Source organism: Falco biarmicus, chromosome 10 (assembly GCF_023638135.1).
Source record: "Falco biarmicus isolate bFalBia1 chromosome 10, bFalBia1.pri, whole genome shotgun sequence".
Classification (NCBI taxonomy): domain Eukaryota; kingdom Metazoa; phylum Chordata; class Aves; order Falconiformes; family Falconidae; genus Falco; species Falco biarmicus.
Window position 1 is genome coordinate 764,072 of NC_079297.1, and position 16,106 is coordinate 780,177.

The 16,106-nt window shown below is 54.4% G+C and overlaps 2 protein-coding genes and 1 long non-coding RNA gene across 7 annotated transcripts in view; 1 reads left to right on the forward strand and 2 right to left on the reverse strand.

Moving 5' to 3' along the window:
• Positions 1-4,412, reverse strand: part of GGT7 (gamma-glutamyltransferase 7) — a 21,243-nt gene extending 16,831 nt beyond the window's left edge. Inside the window, exons 1-2 of one of the 5 annotated variants that reach the window (XR_008824239.1) lie at positions 3,516-4,412; positions 537-763 (exon numbers count right to left, since the gene is read on the reverse strand). Coding sequence is in view for 4 of the 5 variants with exons in the window: in XM_056353654.1 (XP_056209629.1) it covers positions 537-763; positions 3,516-3,702 (414 nt within the window). In the remaining variant the exon portion in view is untranslated. Of the gene's footprint in view, positions 1-536; positions 764-877; positions 2,920-3,515 lie in introns of those variants that run through there. The other 4 variants (XM_056353654.1, XM_056353656.1, XM_056353657.1 and 1 more) reach the window with 4 other exon arrangements.
• On the forward strand, positions 3,803-11,134 carry LOC130155868 (uncharacterized). Its single transcript, XR_008824240.1, has 3 exons — positions 3,803-3,935; positions 4,398-4,477; positions 10,856-11,134. It is a non-coding gene; the product is annotated as an uncharacterized LOC130155868 (long non-coding RNA).
• On the reverse strand, positions 7,340-14,373 carry RAB5IF (RAB5 interacting factor). Its single transcript, XM_056353658.1, has 4 exons — positions 14,180-14,373; positions 11,842-11,945; positions 9,753-9,882; positions 7,340-9,122 (listed from the first exon to the last, which is right to left on the reverse strand). The coding sequence occupies exons 1-4, from the start codon at positions 14,306-14,308 to the stop codon at positions 9,081-9,083; spliced, it is 405 nt and encodes a 134-aa protein (XP_056209633.1). The 5' UTR covers positions 14,309-14,373; the 3' UTR covers positions 7,340-9,080.
• Positions 14,374-16,106: the final 1,733 nt, after the last annotated feature.

The window sequence follows — 16,106 nt, forward strand, 5'->3', positions numbered from 1 at the left end:
CCTTTGCTCTGCAGTTTAGCACTGGTCTGTGCGACAGATCAGCAGGAGGTTCAGCCCTGTTTTCAGCTATTTCCCTGCTTGGTCCTGGGACGCATCCTTTGAGAGGTGAGCCTGGGCATACAGATCCATAAAACTCTCTCCAAGTGGAGATGTACAAAAGATGCCTACTGCTTAACTAAGGATTGCTCTCTGAAAGCATTCACAACTGGCTCAAACTGCAACTGGAGTTACAGCAGCAGGGCTGCCCACTTGCCCCCAACAGCGCCCCCAAACCTGCCAGGCACAGTCACCCACGCCGCAGGGCAGGCACTGAGAGCTCAGCTCACCCCTCTGAGCACGACTCCCAGACATGAAAAACCTTTTGAGACAATTTGGGATGGAATTGCCAAGAGAGACTCAGCACCCAGGATCTCACTGACACTGGCTGGGGTTCACCAGCACTTATCCCACTGAACTGTTGGCAAGGAGGAAAGCTAGGGAGCTTCTCCTATTTTTGGAGCCAAAGCCTGACTGCAAAAGCCACTGTTTCATCTTACCTGAGGGTCTCCAAAATAGATCTGCATGATCAGGGCCACCGTGACCCCGGTGGCAAAGGTCAGGCAGGCAGTGATGATGACAGTCAGCCCATCCTGTCGGCAGCTGCAGTCTCCGGAAAAAGGGTCCTTGCTGGTCTCCCGGAGAGGGGACACATCCTGGCTTCCCATCTCTGATGAGGACGAGGGCAGGCGCTGGAGACGCGCTGACTTCAGGAAGGAGTCTGGGTCTTTGTGGGCAGCGGCGAAAAAACAAGTGTTAGTTATTGAGCAACACAGGGCTCTTATTGCAGTGTTTACCCAGTGCTAACATTACACCGTGCCCCTTTCAGCAAGGCTATTACCTTCCCTATTGATCCCAGCTCTCAACAGACTTTCTGGTTCAGATGCTGCTTTAGGTCATTTTACTGATCCCTTCCTTTAGCTCTACTTATTCCAAACTGAATTCCCTGGAGATTACGAGGGGCAAACCCCCCTGAATTTTGCTCCATTTCAATCCATTCATCAGTCTTCAGTGATGGGCCCACAGTTACTGCTCCATTTGGAGGGGTTCTTAACACAGCACTGACTTGAAAACACATCTCTCAAATGCAGCAGGACTGAAGAAGAGGAAATTAAGATAGATATATATATAAAAATAGAGTCGAGCAGCCTTGTTTGGAGCTATGCTTGAGCTAAAGCACCTGAGCAAAACAGAGGCGAAGCAAAATGAGTGGCCTGGGCACAGAAAATACCTCTACAGAAGCATGGCAAAGTGAGGGCAGAGAGGAGCAAACCTGCAAACCAGAGGGCCGAGGGGCGTCCACCCGCTCCGACGGCAGGAAAGGCTCTGCTTTCATTTCTTGCTTCCTCCAGCTGACGAGGCCCACTGTGAAATCAAGCTGCTCGCCGAACGCCCAGCTCCAAAATGGCAAATGCAACAGGGCAGGGTTTTGCTGGGCATCCACCAGACAGCAAACAATGCTCAGCAGGATGAAAAAGTCTCTTTTGCTCTAAAAGATGCCTTGAATTTCTGCCTGCATCAGCTGCCTTCGCGGCAGGGAGGACGCTGGCTGAGCGTGCCCTGCCTCTGCACTGGCACTGCTGGGCACACGGAGCTGCTGGTGCAGCCGTGGGGACATACCCGTCCCTGCCAGGCACCAAATGGGACCAAGCGGCTTGGGGCAGCACCCACAGCTCCTGGATGAATATTTTTCAGGGAGCTGCCAAGAGCCATTGGGAGCTGCAGTGCCCCACACATCTGTGGTGGGAAGAAGAGGAGCATCGAGTAGAAAAGACGAGATGAGAAGCTTGTCTCTCCACAGAGGGGACATTTCCCAGGTTTGGGGTAAGGGAGAAGGGAATGAGCAGGAAACTGTGTGTCCCCCATCATCCTGCCATGCTTCTCCATCTGCTCTGGCAGGCAGCATCTCCTGGGGACCACCAGCCCTGTCCTTGGCATGACATTAAAGACCCCTTGACTGCAGCTCTCCTGGGGCCAGGCAGGGTGTTAGTTTTAATTTCAGTGACGCTGCAACCAGCAGTAACCCCACTGCAGCCACGGAATGCCCTTAGGGTGAATTTAATCTCCTTCACATTGCGGTGACTTAGGAGCATGACTGGGAGAGGCTCAACTCTCCCAGCCCACACCTCTGAGCGCACACAGGGTCCCTCCCCAGCACGCCTGGTCTGTGAGCTGAGCCTGCAGTGTGTGGGCAGAGGGAAGCCTGGCTGGGGCGGGCAATGGGCTGGGGCGCCACCGGTGAGGGCCATGACTGTCCTGGTGGGGGATGCCATTGTGGAGGGATGTCCCATACAGCCCCCTGCACACCCAGTGGGGTACCAGCCCCACCAGTGGGAAACAGTGAGCTGGGCTCCTTTGCCCAACCGCTCTGGGACTGCGTCCCTCTGCTCTGCTCCCATAGTGCTGGTGACAGGACAGCCCAGGACCAGGGGACACAAACATCCCAGGGAGCAACCATGGGAGAGGACAAGCCACGGCCCTCCAGGGTGGCCTCTCCCACCCATGCAGAAGTCCCTTTGGTCTCCACCACTGACATCCCGCGTGGCCTCTGGCAAGTCACTCGGTCTCTGCAACTGCTGGTGCTGTGTGGGGACAGCAGGGCCGTGGTGTGGGAACAGGAGTGGCTGAAAGGGCTCAGCAGGGAGCATGGAGGGCAAGGAGCAGCCTAAGAGGCCAACACACAGGTGCCCGTCCCACCACTGACGTTCACACTAGAAAGAGAAGCCAATGAGCCCTACATGGCTTCTGTGGGGGCCATGAAGGAGACGTGGCTGCCCGGGGAACCAGGGCCACCCCAGCTCTGGAGCTGCTGCCGAGGGGACAGCTGAGGCCGGAAATGCTGGTGGGCTCTGGCAGGCGCTGCAGTGTGGGACCGCTCAGTCCCCAGCACCGACAGCACAACAGGGGCTTCCCCCTTTTACCGAGACCTCCTGGGCAGCAGGGACCGGAGGCCTGAGCTCCCTCCCCGCCGGCCCGGCCGGTAACGCGGCACGCAGCTCCCACCCAGCCCCTGAGGCGCCCGGGGAGGCTCCAACGGGCCGGTGAGAGCCTTTCGGGAGAGCGGCGCCCGCACGCCCGGCGCCTCCGCCACAACCGCGCGGGGCGAGACCGGGCGGGGGAACCGGCAGGGGACAGCGCGGGGGGCGGGGGGCACGGGGGACCTCGGACAGGGGCCCCGGGCAGAGCCCTGTGCCCTGGAGAGGCGCGATGCGGCGGGGCAGGAGCGCTCTGTGACTCCTGGGAGGGCCGGCGGGTCACCGACAGGCGAAGGGCCGTCCCCAGGGCCGGGGCCCGGCGTCTGACAGCCGCCCCGCTGGCGGCACCGCGCCGCGCCCCCGCTGCCCCGGCCTCCCCCGCGCGTCCCCGCAAGGCAGGCGGCGGGGCCGGTGCCGGCAGCCGCGGAGGGCGGCCCGCAGGGCGGGCGGTGGCCGCAGCGGGAGGGAGCCGGGGGCACCGGGGGCTCGGCCGCCGCCCCTCACCCGTGTCCTGCTCGCCCAGGAACGCGTCCTCCTCCTTCCGGGCGCGGAGGCCGCCCTCGCCCGCGCCGCCCGCCTCCTCCTCGGGCAGCCGGGGGAAGCTGGTGATGCTCATGTAGTCCACAGGCGAGGCAGCGGCCAGGGCCCGCTGCCGGCCTGCCCCTGCCCCCGCCTCCGCCGGCACCGCCATCGCCGCCGCAGCCGCTGCCGCCGGAAGGGGCCGGGCCGGGCCCGGTGGCCTCGCGGCTCCTCCCTGCGGGGGGGGCGGCCGGGGCCGGGGGGAGGCCCAGCCCGCCGCAGGCGCCTGCCGCGGCCCGAGCGCCACCCGGCCCCGACCCGGGCCAGGCCTGCGTAGCCCGGTCCCCGGGCGGCTGCGGGAGACTCCGGGGAGCGGTCTCGTGCGTTGTGTCGCCGCATATTCAGGTGAACTCGCCAAGGGAGGCTCAAGCCATTGTGCCAGCCACCGCCACGGCGGCCAGGGGCGGCCGGCACCCCGCGGGTGGCGCTGCACGGCGCGGCCTGCGCGCCCCCGCGGCCTCTCACGCCCGGTGCTCTGGGGGCCAGGCCCGGCGGGCCGGCCGGCGCCGGTGGGTGCCTGCGGGCGAGGCCGGCCGGGCTCAGCGCTGGCACCGGCGGCTCCCGCTGCTGCCAGCCCCAGCAGCACCGTGTGCCCGGGCAGGCTGCGGCTGCCGGGCAGCTCAGGCCAGCACGGGGCCAGTGGCCGCGGGCGGGACCCCCAGCCTGGGCGAGGGTCACCAACAGCTCCCGCTTGGCAGAGTTTTGACCAAAAAGACGTAACAGTGGGGGAGGCCTGGTTTGCCATGGATATATCTGAAATCAAACTGGCTGAAACATTTAATTTTTTTCTCCCTACGCTACTTTCAGAGGTTGAGCTAAAAAACACCAGTAAAATAAATGGAAGTTGGAAGAGGTTGTTTCATTCTGGGCTGAACAAAATGCTTCAGGTTTGTGCAAATTACTTCCCCCTGCAACAACATCAGCCTCTGCTTCTTGGCTTGGTGCATGTGCTTGGCTGTTTGGCTGCCAGATCTGAAAAATTCATCCTCTGCCCTGATCTATCCTGGACGTCTGTTGTTTTGGGAGACAGAGTGTGTTGAGTGCTGGGCTGTTTGGACCTGGGGAAGTCAGCTGAGGTGTGTCCTACTTTCTCATCCTTCAAAGAACCATCTAATCCCCCCAGCTCTTCCCAGCGTGCGCAGCTCCACTAGCTCACTCAATGCTCCTTAACACAGCGAGGTGTAAACCCTCCTTTGCTGTGGCAGTGGCAATGTTTCACTAGTGCCCTCCGACAGCCTGAGGGTATAATGGGCATTGCCCGTTACTAACAAAATGCTCATAGGAGGATAGTTCAGCTTTTGCAAGACAGTCTCAGCCTGCTCCATTTTCAGACCTCTCTCCAGACTTCCCATCCCCAGCAGCTGGAGGTGGTTCCTTCCCCACCAAAGCAGCTTCTCCAAGGCCAGGAGCTTTGTGCATCCTGCATCCTCCTCCACTCATTTGCCTGGCAGAGTATGAACGGACATCTTTGAAATGAAACACCCTAGGAAGTGTGGGCAGGGACACTGCTGTCCCAAAAGGTCTCAGCAAACACTATACCCAGTGGTCAGATATAAGTGTGACTTAACAGTGCTTGAAGACAAAGCTCTACATTCTGCTTCTTCGGTTTTTGAGACCCTGCTTGCCCCAGACCAGACCAGCCTCTGCTGCTTTTGTGTTTCTGACAAACCAAAACAGCTGTCACCTGTGGGCAGCTAAATCCCAGCAGCTGTGAGCACAGCCTTTGCAAGCTTGGAAATGAAGCTGGGGAAACGCAGAGAGGATGACACCTCCACGGAGGGGACAGAGGCTCCTCAAAAGCATGCTCCCAGCTCCAACAGGCACCACTTGGCTTTAAGGACATCCCAAGCACTGTTAAAGACAAGTGATGTCCCCTTGCTGGACCAAAACCACAGGTAACAAGTTCACATCTTGCTGTGTGCTCAGCCATTGCCGCTGCAAAGTTACCCTGTGGTAGCAACTGTTTTACCTGGGGCCTGACAGCTGAGGTTGCCAACACACAAGACGCCCAGCTGCACAGCCACCTCTTAACACCTGCCAGCACATCTTTACACCCACACCATTTCTCTCTTTAACACCAAAAAAACCTTGCATTAAAGTTTTAACAGATATTATGCTTGAAGCCCAAGAAAGATCACAAATTTCTCTGCCAATTCCACACCAAAACACAGTTGCTCCTCTCCTCACAACAAGGTTAGGCCATGGAATCTCTCACTCTCCTTCCTGCCAGGGACTGGCTTCTTTTTCTGAGATCCAAAGTGATATTCCTCCAGGTCTGCAGCTAGTAAAGAGCTTCACAAAACTGCTGAGGACAGAGGTGCCGCCGCAGCCCCTGTGCCCCCTACTGCAGTCCTTACTCCTGTCAGCTGCTGCTCTTTCATCCTAGCATTCTACTTCGTGTTCTCTGCTAGACCATCCCTGTGTCAATCTCTCAAGTATCTGAAAAAACCCCTTGTTTTTACAGTGCTCATCACTGTAGGATGCTCAGCTCCATTCTACAGGCTGCCACATCCCCTTGAGCTTCTTAAAATCAACCTCATTTCTTTGGGGGATGAAGACACAGCTTTAGCTTTGTTGGTGATCAGCACTGGGGATACCTGCTTCTAGCCATTGAGGCACCCCTTAAAACAGAAACCTTAAGAGATTAAAAGCTTGCAACTGAGCAACTGCAATCATTAACTTACCTGGAGCCTTGAGGAGATCCAAAGACCAATGTCTCTTCTGCATGGTCATGATAACCCACCCACAGTACTGTGTTCAGCTCTGGAGACCCAAACATAAGGACATGGACCTGTTGGAGCAGGGAGGCCACAAAGACGCTCAGGGGGCTGGAGCACCTCTCTGCTGAAGACAGGCTGAGAGAGTTGGGGCAGTTCAGCCTGGGGAAGAGAAGGCTCCAGGGAGATCTTACAGCACATTCCAGTGCCTAAAGGGGGCCGACAAGAAAGCTGGAGAGGGGCTTTTTACAGGGGCATGTAGTGATAGGGCAAGGGGGGTGGCTTTAAACTGAAAGAGGGTATGTGTAGATTAGATTTAGTAAGAAATTCTTTGCTGTGAGGGTGGTGATGCATTGGCACAGGCTGCCAAGAGCAGCTGTGGGTGCCCCATCCCTGACAGCATCCAACCCTTGGACAGGGCTTGGAGCAACCTGGTCTCATGGGAGGTGTCCCTGTCCACAGCAGGGGGTGGGAACTAGATGGTCTTTAAGGTCCCTTCAGACCCAGACCATTCCTCAAAAGCAGATCCTCCTCAGGTTCTTCCTCAGCTTCCAACCACTAGAACTGTAGAGAACTGCAAAGACCAAGAAATTTGGCTGGTAGGACTGTAGGTAAGCAAGAAATAAAGCAGAGGGGCAGGTAAGCAACTCCCCAGCTCTGTGCATTTTACAGCAGTGCTTCAGGCCCTGCTCTGGAACAGATTCGGGCACTCTGCAACACAGCAGTGGCTCTCCCATGTCACAGGGCAGGCAGGGACAGCTGCTGAAGGAGCAGAACTTAAATAGAGGCAACAGTTAGCTTAATCTGCTTAATCACCCATTAAAGCATGGATCTAAACATTAGCTACTACTTCCACTACAAATGCTTCTGGCCCCTTCAGAAGTGCAGGACCAAAGCCTGCAGCACAAGAGACCTAAGAATCCCAAAGAGCTGCTGACTTAGGTATTTACCAAAAATCAGAACTCTTAAAGGAATCCCACACTCACACCATTTTACAAAACTTCAAAGACCAGAGGATACGGAAGCTGCACAGTGGATTATCCAGGCGACGTTTATTAGAGCATTTCAAGTATACAATGATTTTACTGACGGCTGTGAGCAGCTAAGATGCAAACAGATGCCAGTAGACAGGGCAACCTAGAACTAGCAGGCTATGCAATTCTTGTGGAAAACTAATGCTTTCAGCTGAAAGAAGAGGAAAAGGAAGTATCAGACTAAAAGACTGAGCAAGTTTGGGGATGGGAAGGAGAAAATGTAGAAGTTTTTATCTGAGATTACTTACTTAAATTGGCAACTCACAAGTAGCAGAAGCCGTCTGCTATTGCACTCTTCCCTTGGCATCCCAAGGACCTAAAATAGCCAGGTGTGAGGTTTTGTTCCACCAAGAAGAGACAGTGTTTTCCCTGGTAAGAATGGAGACCTGCACCAGTGGGTGAATCTGGAGCCATAGCTCAGCACTTAAGAGATTTAGAACACTGGCTTTGCATACTTATATGTGAGAACCAGGCTGTTGGACTTCCATCAGCAAGGAAGCAATGCAGACTTTCAGCAAGAGCATCCTAAAACTATCAGCTCCTCACTATAAGGCAGCTTTAGGTCAGGACTCTTTTTTGGGTGCCTGAGCTGTTGTTTATAAAAGCAAGGACCACATGGCAACAAGACTACAAGGTCCTCTGACAATAACAAGGATTGTGCGTGTTCCCCAAGAACTATTTCTTGAAGACATATCCTTAAAAATACCTTAAAGCAGACTTCCCCATTGATGCACAAAAAGGGCATGACTAGGGAGGAACTGAACTATGAAGTGATCAGCTCACAAAAAGCACCTCACAAACCAGAGGCTATGTACTTTGCCTGATTTGCAAGCTACTAATTCTGTATTTTAAGGTAATAGCTGCCTCAATTGCATCTTAGTCTCCTGCATTCATTGACAAGGAGAAGCTGAATTCAAGAGCTTAAATAAAAAAGAAAGAATTTAAATGCTTGACATTCAAAAAGGTATCTCCAGAATAACTGTCCTTCAAAGACTACTAAGCTCTGAGATATTCAATGGCAACTTAGTAGTCAGTCTAGCAGAGTGCAGTGGAGTTTCTAAGCCTCCTGAATACACCTTTGTTAACCAGATTTATCACAATTCTATCTAGCAAAATTGCTTAAAAATTTGTCTTCGTCAAAGACCATTTGAAAGCTCTGGTCAACAACTAATTTGCAAGTAAAACAAAAAAATATTAGAAATGGTAACAACACAGTCTGTTTAATCAAATCTGATCTGATTGCTAGAAAAACAGGCTAAGGACAGCCACTTAGCTCATATCCTGGATGCTGCAGTGCCTTCCTCCCATGTACCCTACAACTGCTTTTTAGAAACTGTTTGTCTAAAGGACAACAATGGAAGACAAGTCAGGATTTAATGACAGATTTCAAACAAAAAGGCATACACACATTAAATTAACAAGATTCAACCTTCAGCACAGAGGAGTATGACAGAGTTACTGGCTAGAGTCACGGAAAGTTCCAAATTTGAACGGTCTTGAACCACTTCCAAAAATTCCAATGGCTTTTTAATAGTTCCAACAATTAACAGGTATATAAAACGGAGACGGACTTCTCCAGCAGAAGAGTTGGGGCTCTTCCAGGCTAATCAAACTGCTGGTACAGAAGGGAGTTGATTTGACTTTCCCCACCTTCCCACCAGTCCACTAAAGACTATGATTTATTAAAACCTTCTTGATTTACTGACGACTAATTTAACAGGAAAAAGCCGCAGACTGTGTCAATCATAGTGGATGGCAGTATAGAAGATTATCCAAACAACCTGTGGAGAGGAAAGGAAGTGAAGGTTATCTCAATGCCTCTGGGGAGGGTTCAGAGAGAAAACAAGCCTCACACCCTGCTCTCAACAGAGGACTGGGGACTGAACTGCAGCTTTGAGATGGTCTTGAAGAGATGCTGGGATCATGATGTGCCACAAACGGCATTCAGCTTGCTTGCCTTCTGGGGTGATCAGCTCTCCACATTAAAATCCCACCATAGTCCTTCTAGTGATTAAGAAACACCACCAGATCAAGCGCTGAGCATGTTCAGAGATGTGGGGGGAAGGAAGTAAGGGAAAAACAAAGACACCCAACATAAAAGGTTGGGTGTAACTAGCTCTAGATGAAATTCCACCAGGATATCTAGGACAGAGGATGGGGAGACATAAAAGTTAAGGGTTGATGCAGAAGTATAGCTGCCTGTATTTACATCCTTTCCTACAGAGAAATCCCAGGCACTAATACTGTATTTCAAAACCAGTAGCCATCAGATTTTTGGGGTTTCTTTCCCAGTCAACTCCACTTATTAGATGATGTTAACATGTCTCTATTCTATCTGTGCACCACCTCACCTGATTTTCTCCCAGGTCTTTTCCCTCAGAAAGTGTATCAACTTAAGCAAGAGGCATTACCAGAAACAGTGCAAAAGATGTCATGAATCCTTCTTTTGTTAGCTCCCACGTCCCGCCATACTCCTCCTCATCTATCTGCTGGAAGCTACTGAAGTAGAGGTATAGAACACCAGCATTGATCAGGCAGAATCTGGAAGAGATAAGGAAGCGTCATTTTGGTGATAAAGGGTGCAGGTATCCAATATGCCATACTGCAATGTAGCAGTGAAACATCTTTCATCTGCAGCAGAGAGGAAGCAAAGAGGAATGCTGTTCCTGCAGCGCTTCCCAGGCAGCTCAGTCACTTCTGTAGAAGAGCACCTCCAGGTCAGCTTGCCGTAGCATGCTAGGTTCAGATGAAGTTCAGCTCACAAGGCACAACCTGCTCCTAGTAAGGCTCAATAGACAGTGGTCAAGCTGGAGGTATCAGCAGATCTGCAAACCCTGCAAGTTTTCCCACCCTGTAGATCAGCAGCAGTCCTGCTCCCACACAGAATCCAACTTCCTTGCGTGTACTACTTGATTTTGAGGCTGCCAAGAGGGAGGGCTGTCGAAAGCCAAAGAAGGCTCCACAGCGCCCTCTGAGCCATAGCTCTGGGGTTCAACCTGAGACAACTCAGCAGTCTCCAGTCTGTGCCAACAGTTACACTGCAATGGGGAGCAAAAAAATGCGACCTCCTGTTTGTCCATAGATGCATTTGGCTTTACGCCACCCCAACTTAGGGCTGGGGCAACCTGGGAAGTTACAGGTATGTTTCTGGAAAGAAAGCTGTGTAGAAAAGGGCAATGCAGGAAGACATACAAGTTCAGCGACTGGCAGCAAGCTGTGAGCAGCTGTGTGACTGCATACCACAGAGAAACCACGTGCACAGTTCTAGAAGCTTTTAGTGTTTCCACTGTACACCAAATCACTTTTTCTTATTAACATTTATCACAGGAATTGGCTTAGGTGCCTTGTGAATTAATGGATGACTAAGTAAGAACAATACTTCTCAGCTACTGCATATCTGTTACTGGGGGCACTTTAGATTTAACTGTTTGCATGTAGCTATTGAGTTCCTGTTGGAGCATCACTGCTTTACAGACCCTTTTCCCTAAATTTCAACCTTTTTTTTTCTTCTTAGAGACACTTGCAGCTGCTCCCTCCACTTTCTTGCCACAGCCAGGATGCTCAGGAGGAGGGACAAGATGACAAGTCAATTTTGCCTAAGAAAAGCCGTGAGGTTGTGTGCTTGACTAGGAGACCTTGACTAGGCAGAGACATTTGCAAATGTAGATTCCCCAGAGCAGACACAGTGACTTCCCACAGCTGGTGTTGAGAAAGCAGGTGTCTCTCCGGTGTCCCCTGCAGAAACTTTCAGGCACTTGTCAGGGCCAAAGAAATTTTCATTGCGTAACTCAGAGCACTCACTGCAGCCTTTGGACACCTGCTAGGAGGTAACCTGAATCCTATGTCCCAGTGGGGATCTGATGCATATATACCCTTCTAAGGCACTGCCTTCCCGCCACACCATGGCTGAAAGAACAACCTCAGCAAGCTGGGAGCACCACGGGAGCACTGCCAATGGCGCCACTTTGCCTGCTTGTTACCTATGGTCTTTGGTGTTTTGAAAAAACCTTTTCTTTTTCAAAGATAAGCGGCCCCTCTCGTCTACTAACAAAACCTCTTCTCCAAGGAGGTCTCCTGACTCAAAGAGAAGGACTACCACACCTTCCCCTCTATGGGCCTTACTTCTTAGGTAGCCACACTAGGCACCATACTCATAGCCTAGTATTCACACATGCAGGAAACAGGTCACTTCACAAGTCAACTGAACCTCTCATTCCCTCCTTCTACCCCTGCCCCCTTTAATATTAATAAAACAAGTAATTTTTAAAAAAGCATTAATCAGGCTGAGAAGAGAGAAAGAGGCTGATGAAGACACGTTATGATTTGTATGAATTCCATGACAAATAACAGTCTGGCTTTAAACAACATTGGCTTTAAGACACACAGCAGACAGAGACTGTGCTTGGCCAGCCCAATGTTTTTAGCCCAGCTTTAAACCAGACACCAAGTCAAATCCAAATGTGGGAAAGTACATGAGATAGAAAAGGAAATAAACCTTACACTGCTATTCCCACGAATCCCTTCAGTGGAACTACTCCCCAGATGATTCCCAAAATAACTGCAATGATCTGCCGGAACCAGTAGATCACATCTAAAAACTCGTCCTGAGGAGATAAAGCACAAGAAAGATTTTGGCATTTACTTTTTCCTTTTTGTAAAGCATCACACAATTAACAGGTGAAAATTTAACACATTGAATGCTTAATTTTCCATTCCAAGTATAAGATACTGTACTCAGAGCAGATGAAAGCAGCTTGTGGCTTCATGTACTCTGGACTTCTCTGCTTCCAAATTAAATACATGGCTTTGTCCTCCAATGGGCTAACAGCAGAGGTGAACAAGTATCTAGTCCCCCTGTTTACTAAAGATTCACTTATATAAAAATTCACTGGAATAAAATTTTAATGCTTTAAGACTATTATAGCCACTCTCAGTGCCCCAGGCCCTCCCCTACCCAGAAACAAGAGGTACCAGTAGCCAGTCCTCACGCCAACTCCAAACCACAAACCCTGTCTTGCACATACTATAAGTGCATCTGCATTCTTTCAGAGCAGCAGTGAAGTGGTCATTCCTGTTTGCCCACAGGGTCAATACAACTGTAAGCATTCCAGCTGGACAACGCTGACTTGTGCTTTACATAAAAAGCACTTCTGCTTGCATCTTCTTCTCTAGCCTCCCCAAGGATGGGATTGCCCCAGCATACCCCATAATACCAACAGCCTTTATGATTTTACTGTAGGATGTGCAAACTTGTTCGGCTCTATGCAGAAGACTAGAATCCACACCAGATATGGTCACAATTCTCAGTCATTTTAGCCTTCAGTTCACATCCTGTTGCATCAAACCAGCCTGCCATTGCTCCCCTCACTAACTCTGACATTCCTGCCCAGTTTGTCAGAGGGGGAAGAGGTCGAGTATGGGAGAGCTCCACCAGTTCTGTAAGCAACAGCAACTGCTAAGAACAAAGTGACACAGATTCATGTCTGTCCCCCAAGGAAAAGCAAGGCAGAGTCTGCACCTTCTCCATGCTGGCAAAGCCAAGAAACCAGGGAGTAGATGTCCCCAGCAGGTGGGCCACAGGCCCCGGCCATGCTAGGGGTATGGCAGGACCTGGGATGCTGCAGGAGCACTGAGCTCCTTGCAGGCATGTTGCTGGGGGGCACAGGAAGCAGCAGGAAGAGGCACTGACATTGAGGAAGGAGTATTACAGAACACAGGAAATACACAGAGGAAAAACAGCTTCACTAGTGCTAAAAACACTGGGAGGTCTGTGGGTGACATGTTTTTACTCACACTTGGAAGGTCTGCTGACAAACATGAGCAAAATGTACAAGCTGAGCACATGCATGGGATTTTGTAGAAACCAAATCTCTTTTTGCACATGGGATGGCAGGGCTTGGTGCAGCAAAGCAGACTGCAAACGGCTGAACAACTGCCATGACCTTACTCTTCCGTGAGAACATACCCACGCTGTGACACTGAAACGGAGAAACTCTCACAAGCCTGTTCCTGCTGCTGCCCTTTCCCTTCAGACCTGAACTGGTCAGATGGATTTGCAAATATATTTATCCCCATCTTCTTAAAGTAAATTCCATTTCTAGTTTTCTTTTACTTACACGAAGTAATGTTTTATTTAAACCTAGAAGAGTTTAATCCAAAAGCGAAATTTAACTGAGATACCAGCATCAACGCAGCTTGTTTCCTTTGGCTGCGGGCCCGGGAGCAGTGAAGGACGGCCTCTGCCGTGGGGCACGGCGCAGCAGCGGGGCCGCCCGGTCCCAGGACACACGCAGAACGAGCCCTCCGGTAAGCGAGGCGCCGGCCCACGGCGCGCCGGCCCCCAGCGTGGGAGTCCCGCGGCGTTAACGCGGCCCCGGGCCCCTCCACGGGGGCTGCGGGCTCGGCCCCCCGGCGGCGGGGGCGCGCACCCGGGGAGCGAAGCACGGTACAACGCGGCGCTGCCGGCGAGATGCACTTCGGCAGGCTTCGGAGCCGCCTGGCCGGCACCGGGGGCACTACCCGCCGCCCCCGCGGCTGCAGCCGCCGTGCCGGGCACTGCCGAGCCTGCTGCGGCCCGGGCCCGCCCCCGCGCCACCACCTCCTCGCCCAACGGCGGCTCCGACGCCGCCGGGCACGGCCGGGCGAGAGCCCTGGACAGGTCGCGGCCGCGCCTGGCTAGGCAGCAGCACCGGCTACCGGCCCCGGTACCGCCAGAAGGGAGCCGCGCCCCGCTCTCAACCCCCGCCAGCGGGCCGAAGGCTGGCAGCGGGACACCCCGGCCCTACCCGGGCCCAGGCCCGCGCCCGCACCCCGTGAGCGACCCCCGCCGCGGCCCCACCTTGTCGTGCCAGGCGGAGTCGCTGCGCAGGGCCTTGCCCCACACGGAGCCGCGCCCGGCCGCGCCACCGTTGACCACCGTGTGCTGCTGCGCGTGCGGCGGCTCCTCCCTGCGCCGCGCGCCGCTCATCCTCCTGCGCGCCCCGGCCCCGCCGCCGGCCCCGCCGCCGGCCCGGAAGCGGCCGCCGCGCACCGTCACCCGCCCGCGCCCCCGCTCCGCCAATCCCGGCGCCGCCGCGCATTACACGTGACCGGAGAGCGCCCGCCCCCTACGGCACCGGAGAGGGGCCAGGTGGAAGCGCGGCGCGTGTTGCGCTCGGGGAGCCGAGCAGGGTGGAGGCGGAGCCTAGGCGTGGAGTAGGCGGGACTTGAGGGCGGGCGGGCGGGGCCTGGCGCGGGAGCGCGGTGCTCGGGGGCGGCGGCCCGGCGCCCAGGGGGGGCCGAGGAGGGACCCCCGGCCCGTGCAGCGGCCCTTCGGCCAGACCTGTGGCCCCCACGCCCCGCCCCGTGAGGGCAGCGGCCCGGCGGCGAAGCAGGCGGGGACGGGGAGGGCCGGCCGGCTCGGTGCTGCTGGGGCCATGCGAGGCGTTGCTGGACGACCTCGACCTTGCGGTGGCCCTCGCTGGGCGTGCTGAGCCCCGGCCCTGTCAGGGTCCCTCGTGTGGTGTTACTCCTTCCCCGCCTGCTCCCGCACAGCCCTGGGTGCTGGCAGGCTGTCAGGGCTGCGGTTCCGTTTCCCCATTAATGCGCGCTGGGCCGAGGCTCTGCATTTCTGTCTGCGGCACAAACCAGCCAAGGCGTGAGGTGCTGAGCTGCCGGGGAGCCCAACTGCCCTGCCTGTGGTGCTCAGTGCTTCAGCTGCTGCACGTTTCAGCAGGGCCTGGGAACCTGCAGGAGCAGGCTGGACCCACCTGAGCCACACGCGGTTAGCACAGGGCGGAGCAGGCAGATGTGTCCTTGTCCCAGACTGCTGATGGCTTCCAGCTGAGGCCGTGTGCTTTAGATACAGATTATGCAAGATACATTGGGACTTGAAAAGTATCTTGCCCCGCTCCAGCTGTCAGGCCCCTGAACATGTCCAGCCGCTTGGGCATTTGCCACCAGCCCAAGGCTGGTCCAAGCCAACGGACCCACGCTGCGTTAGCAGGGAGGGGATGCACAGTGCAGGGTCATCCCATATTGCCGGCGAGACCTTTGCCCCTCACACCCCCACCATGACTGGGCCCTTTGCCGAGTGGACAGGTCTCATGTGGTCCGGCTCCAGTCGTGCCCCTGGCGTGCTCCTCAGGTGCTTGGGAAACAGCAGCCCCCCTCCTGCTCTGCACCCTCCCCTCTGCGATGGGCACAGTCACTGCAGGACCCCAGGGCTGATCTCTTCCAGGACTTCAGGCACATGAGGAGTTTCACTGTCCCCAGCTCCATGCTCCTGCTCCACGCCATCTTTCAGGGCAGGAAGCACTTGCACAGCAATGAGACACCTGGATCAGGGAACTGATCTAAAATTAACTTGCTAAAAAAAAAAAAATGGTTTGTTTTACTCCATCTCCACTGCCTGATCCACTGCCCAGAGGGAAAAGCAAATTAAACTATTAAACTGAGGTTTGAAAGTACCAGGAGGAGGAAGGAGAAGTGCCAGAGGATGTCACAGGGGTACAAGCAGGCCCCCAGTAAGGGATGCGTGTTGGCAGGCTTGTGGAAGTAGGGCAGGATTATGTGGGGAGCCCTGGGCACAGGCAGGAGAAGGTGGGAAGGGCTGGATGAGGCTCAGGGGAGAGCCCCAGGGGCTGTGCAAGGTGGCCTAGCGCAGCCCCTAACATGCACACAGCTTCAGAGGCTGCAAAGCACGTGAGGAGCTGCCACATCTGTGCTGCCCCTATTCACCAGTTCCCTCCACCCCGGGCCCAGCCTGACAACTGCCCAGTGGCAAG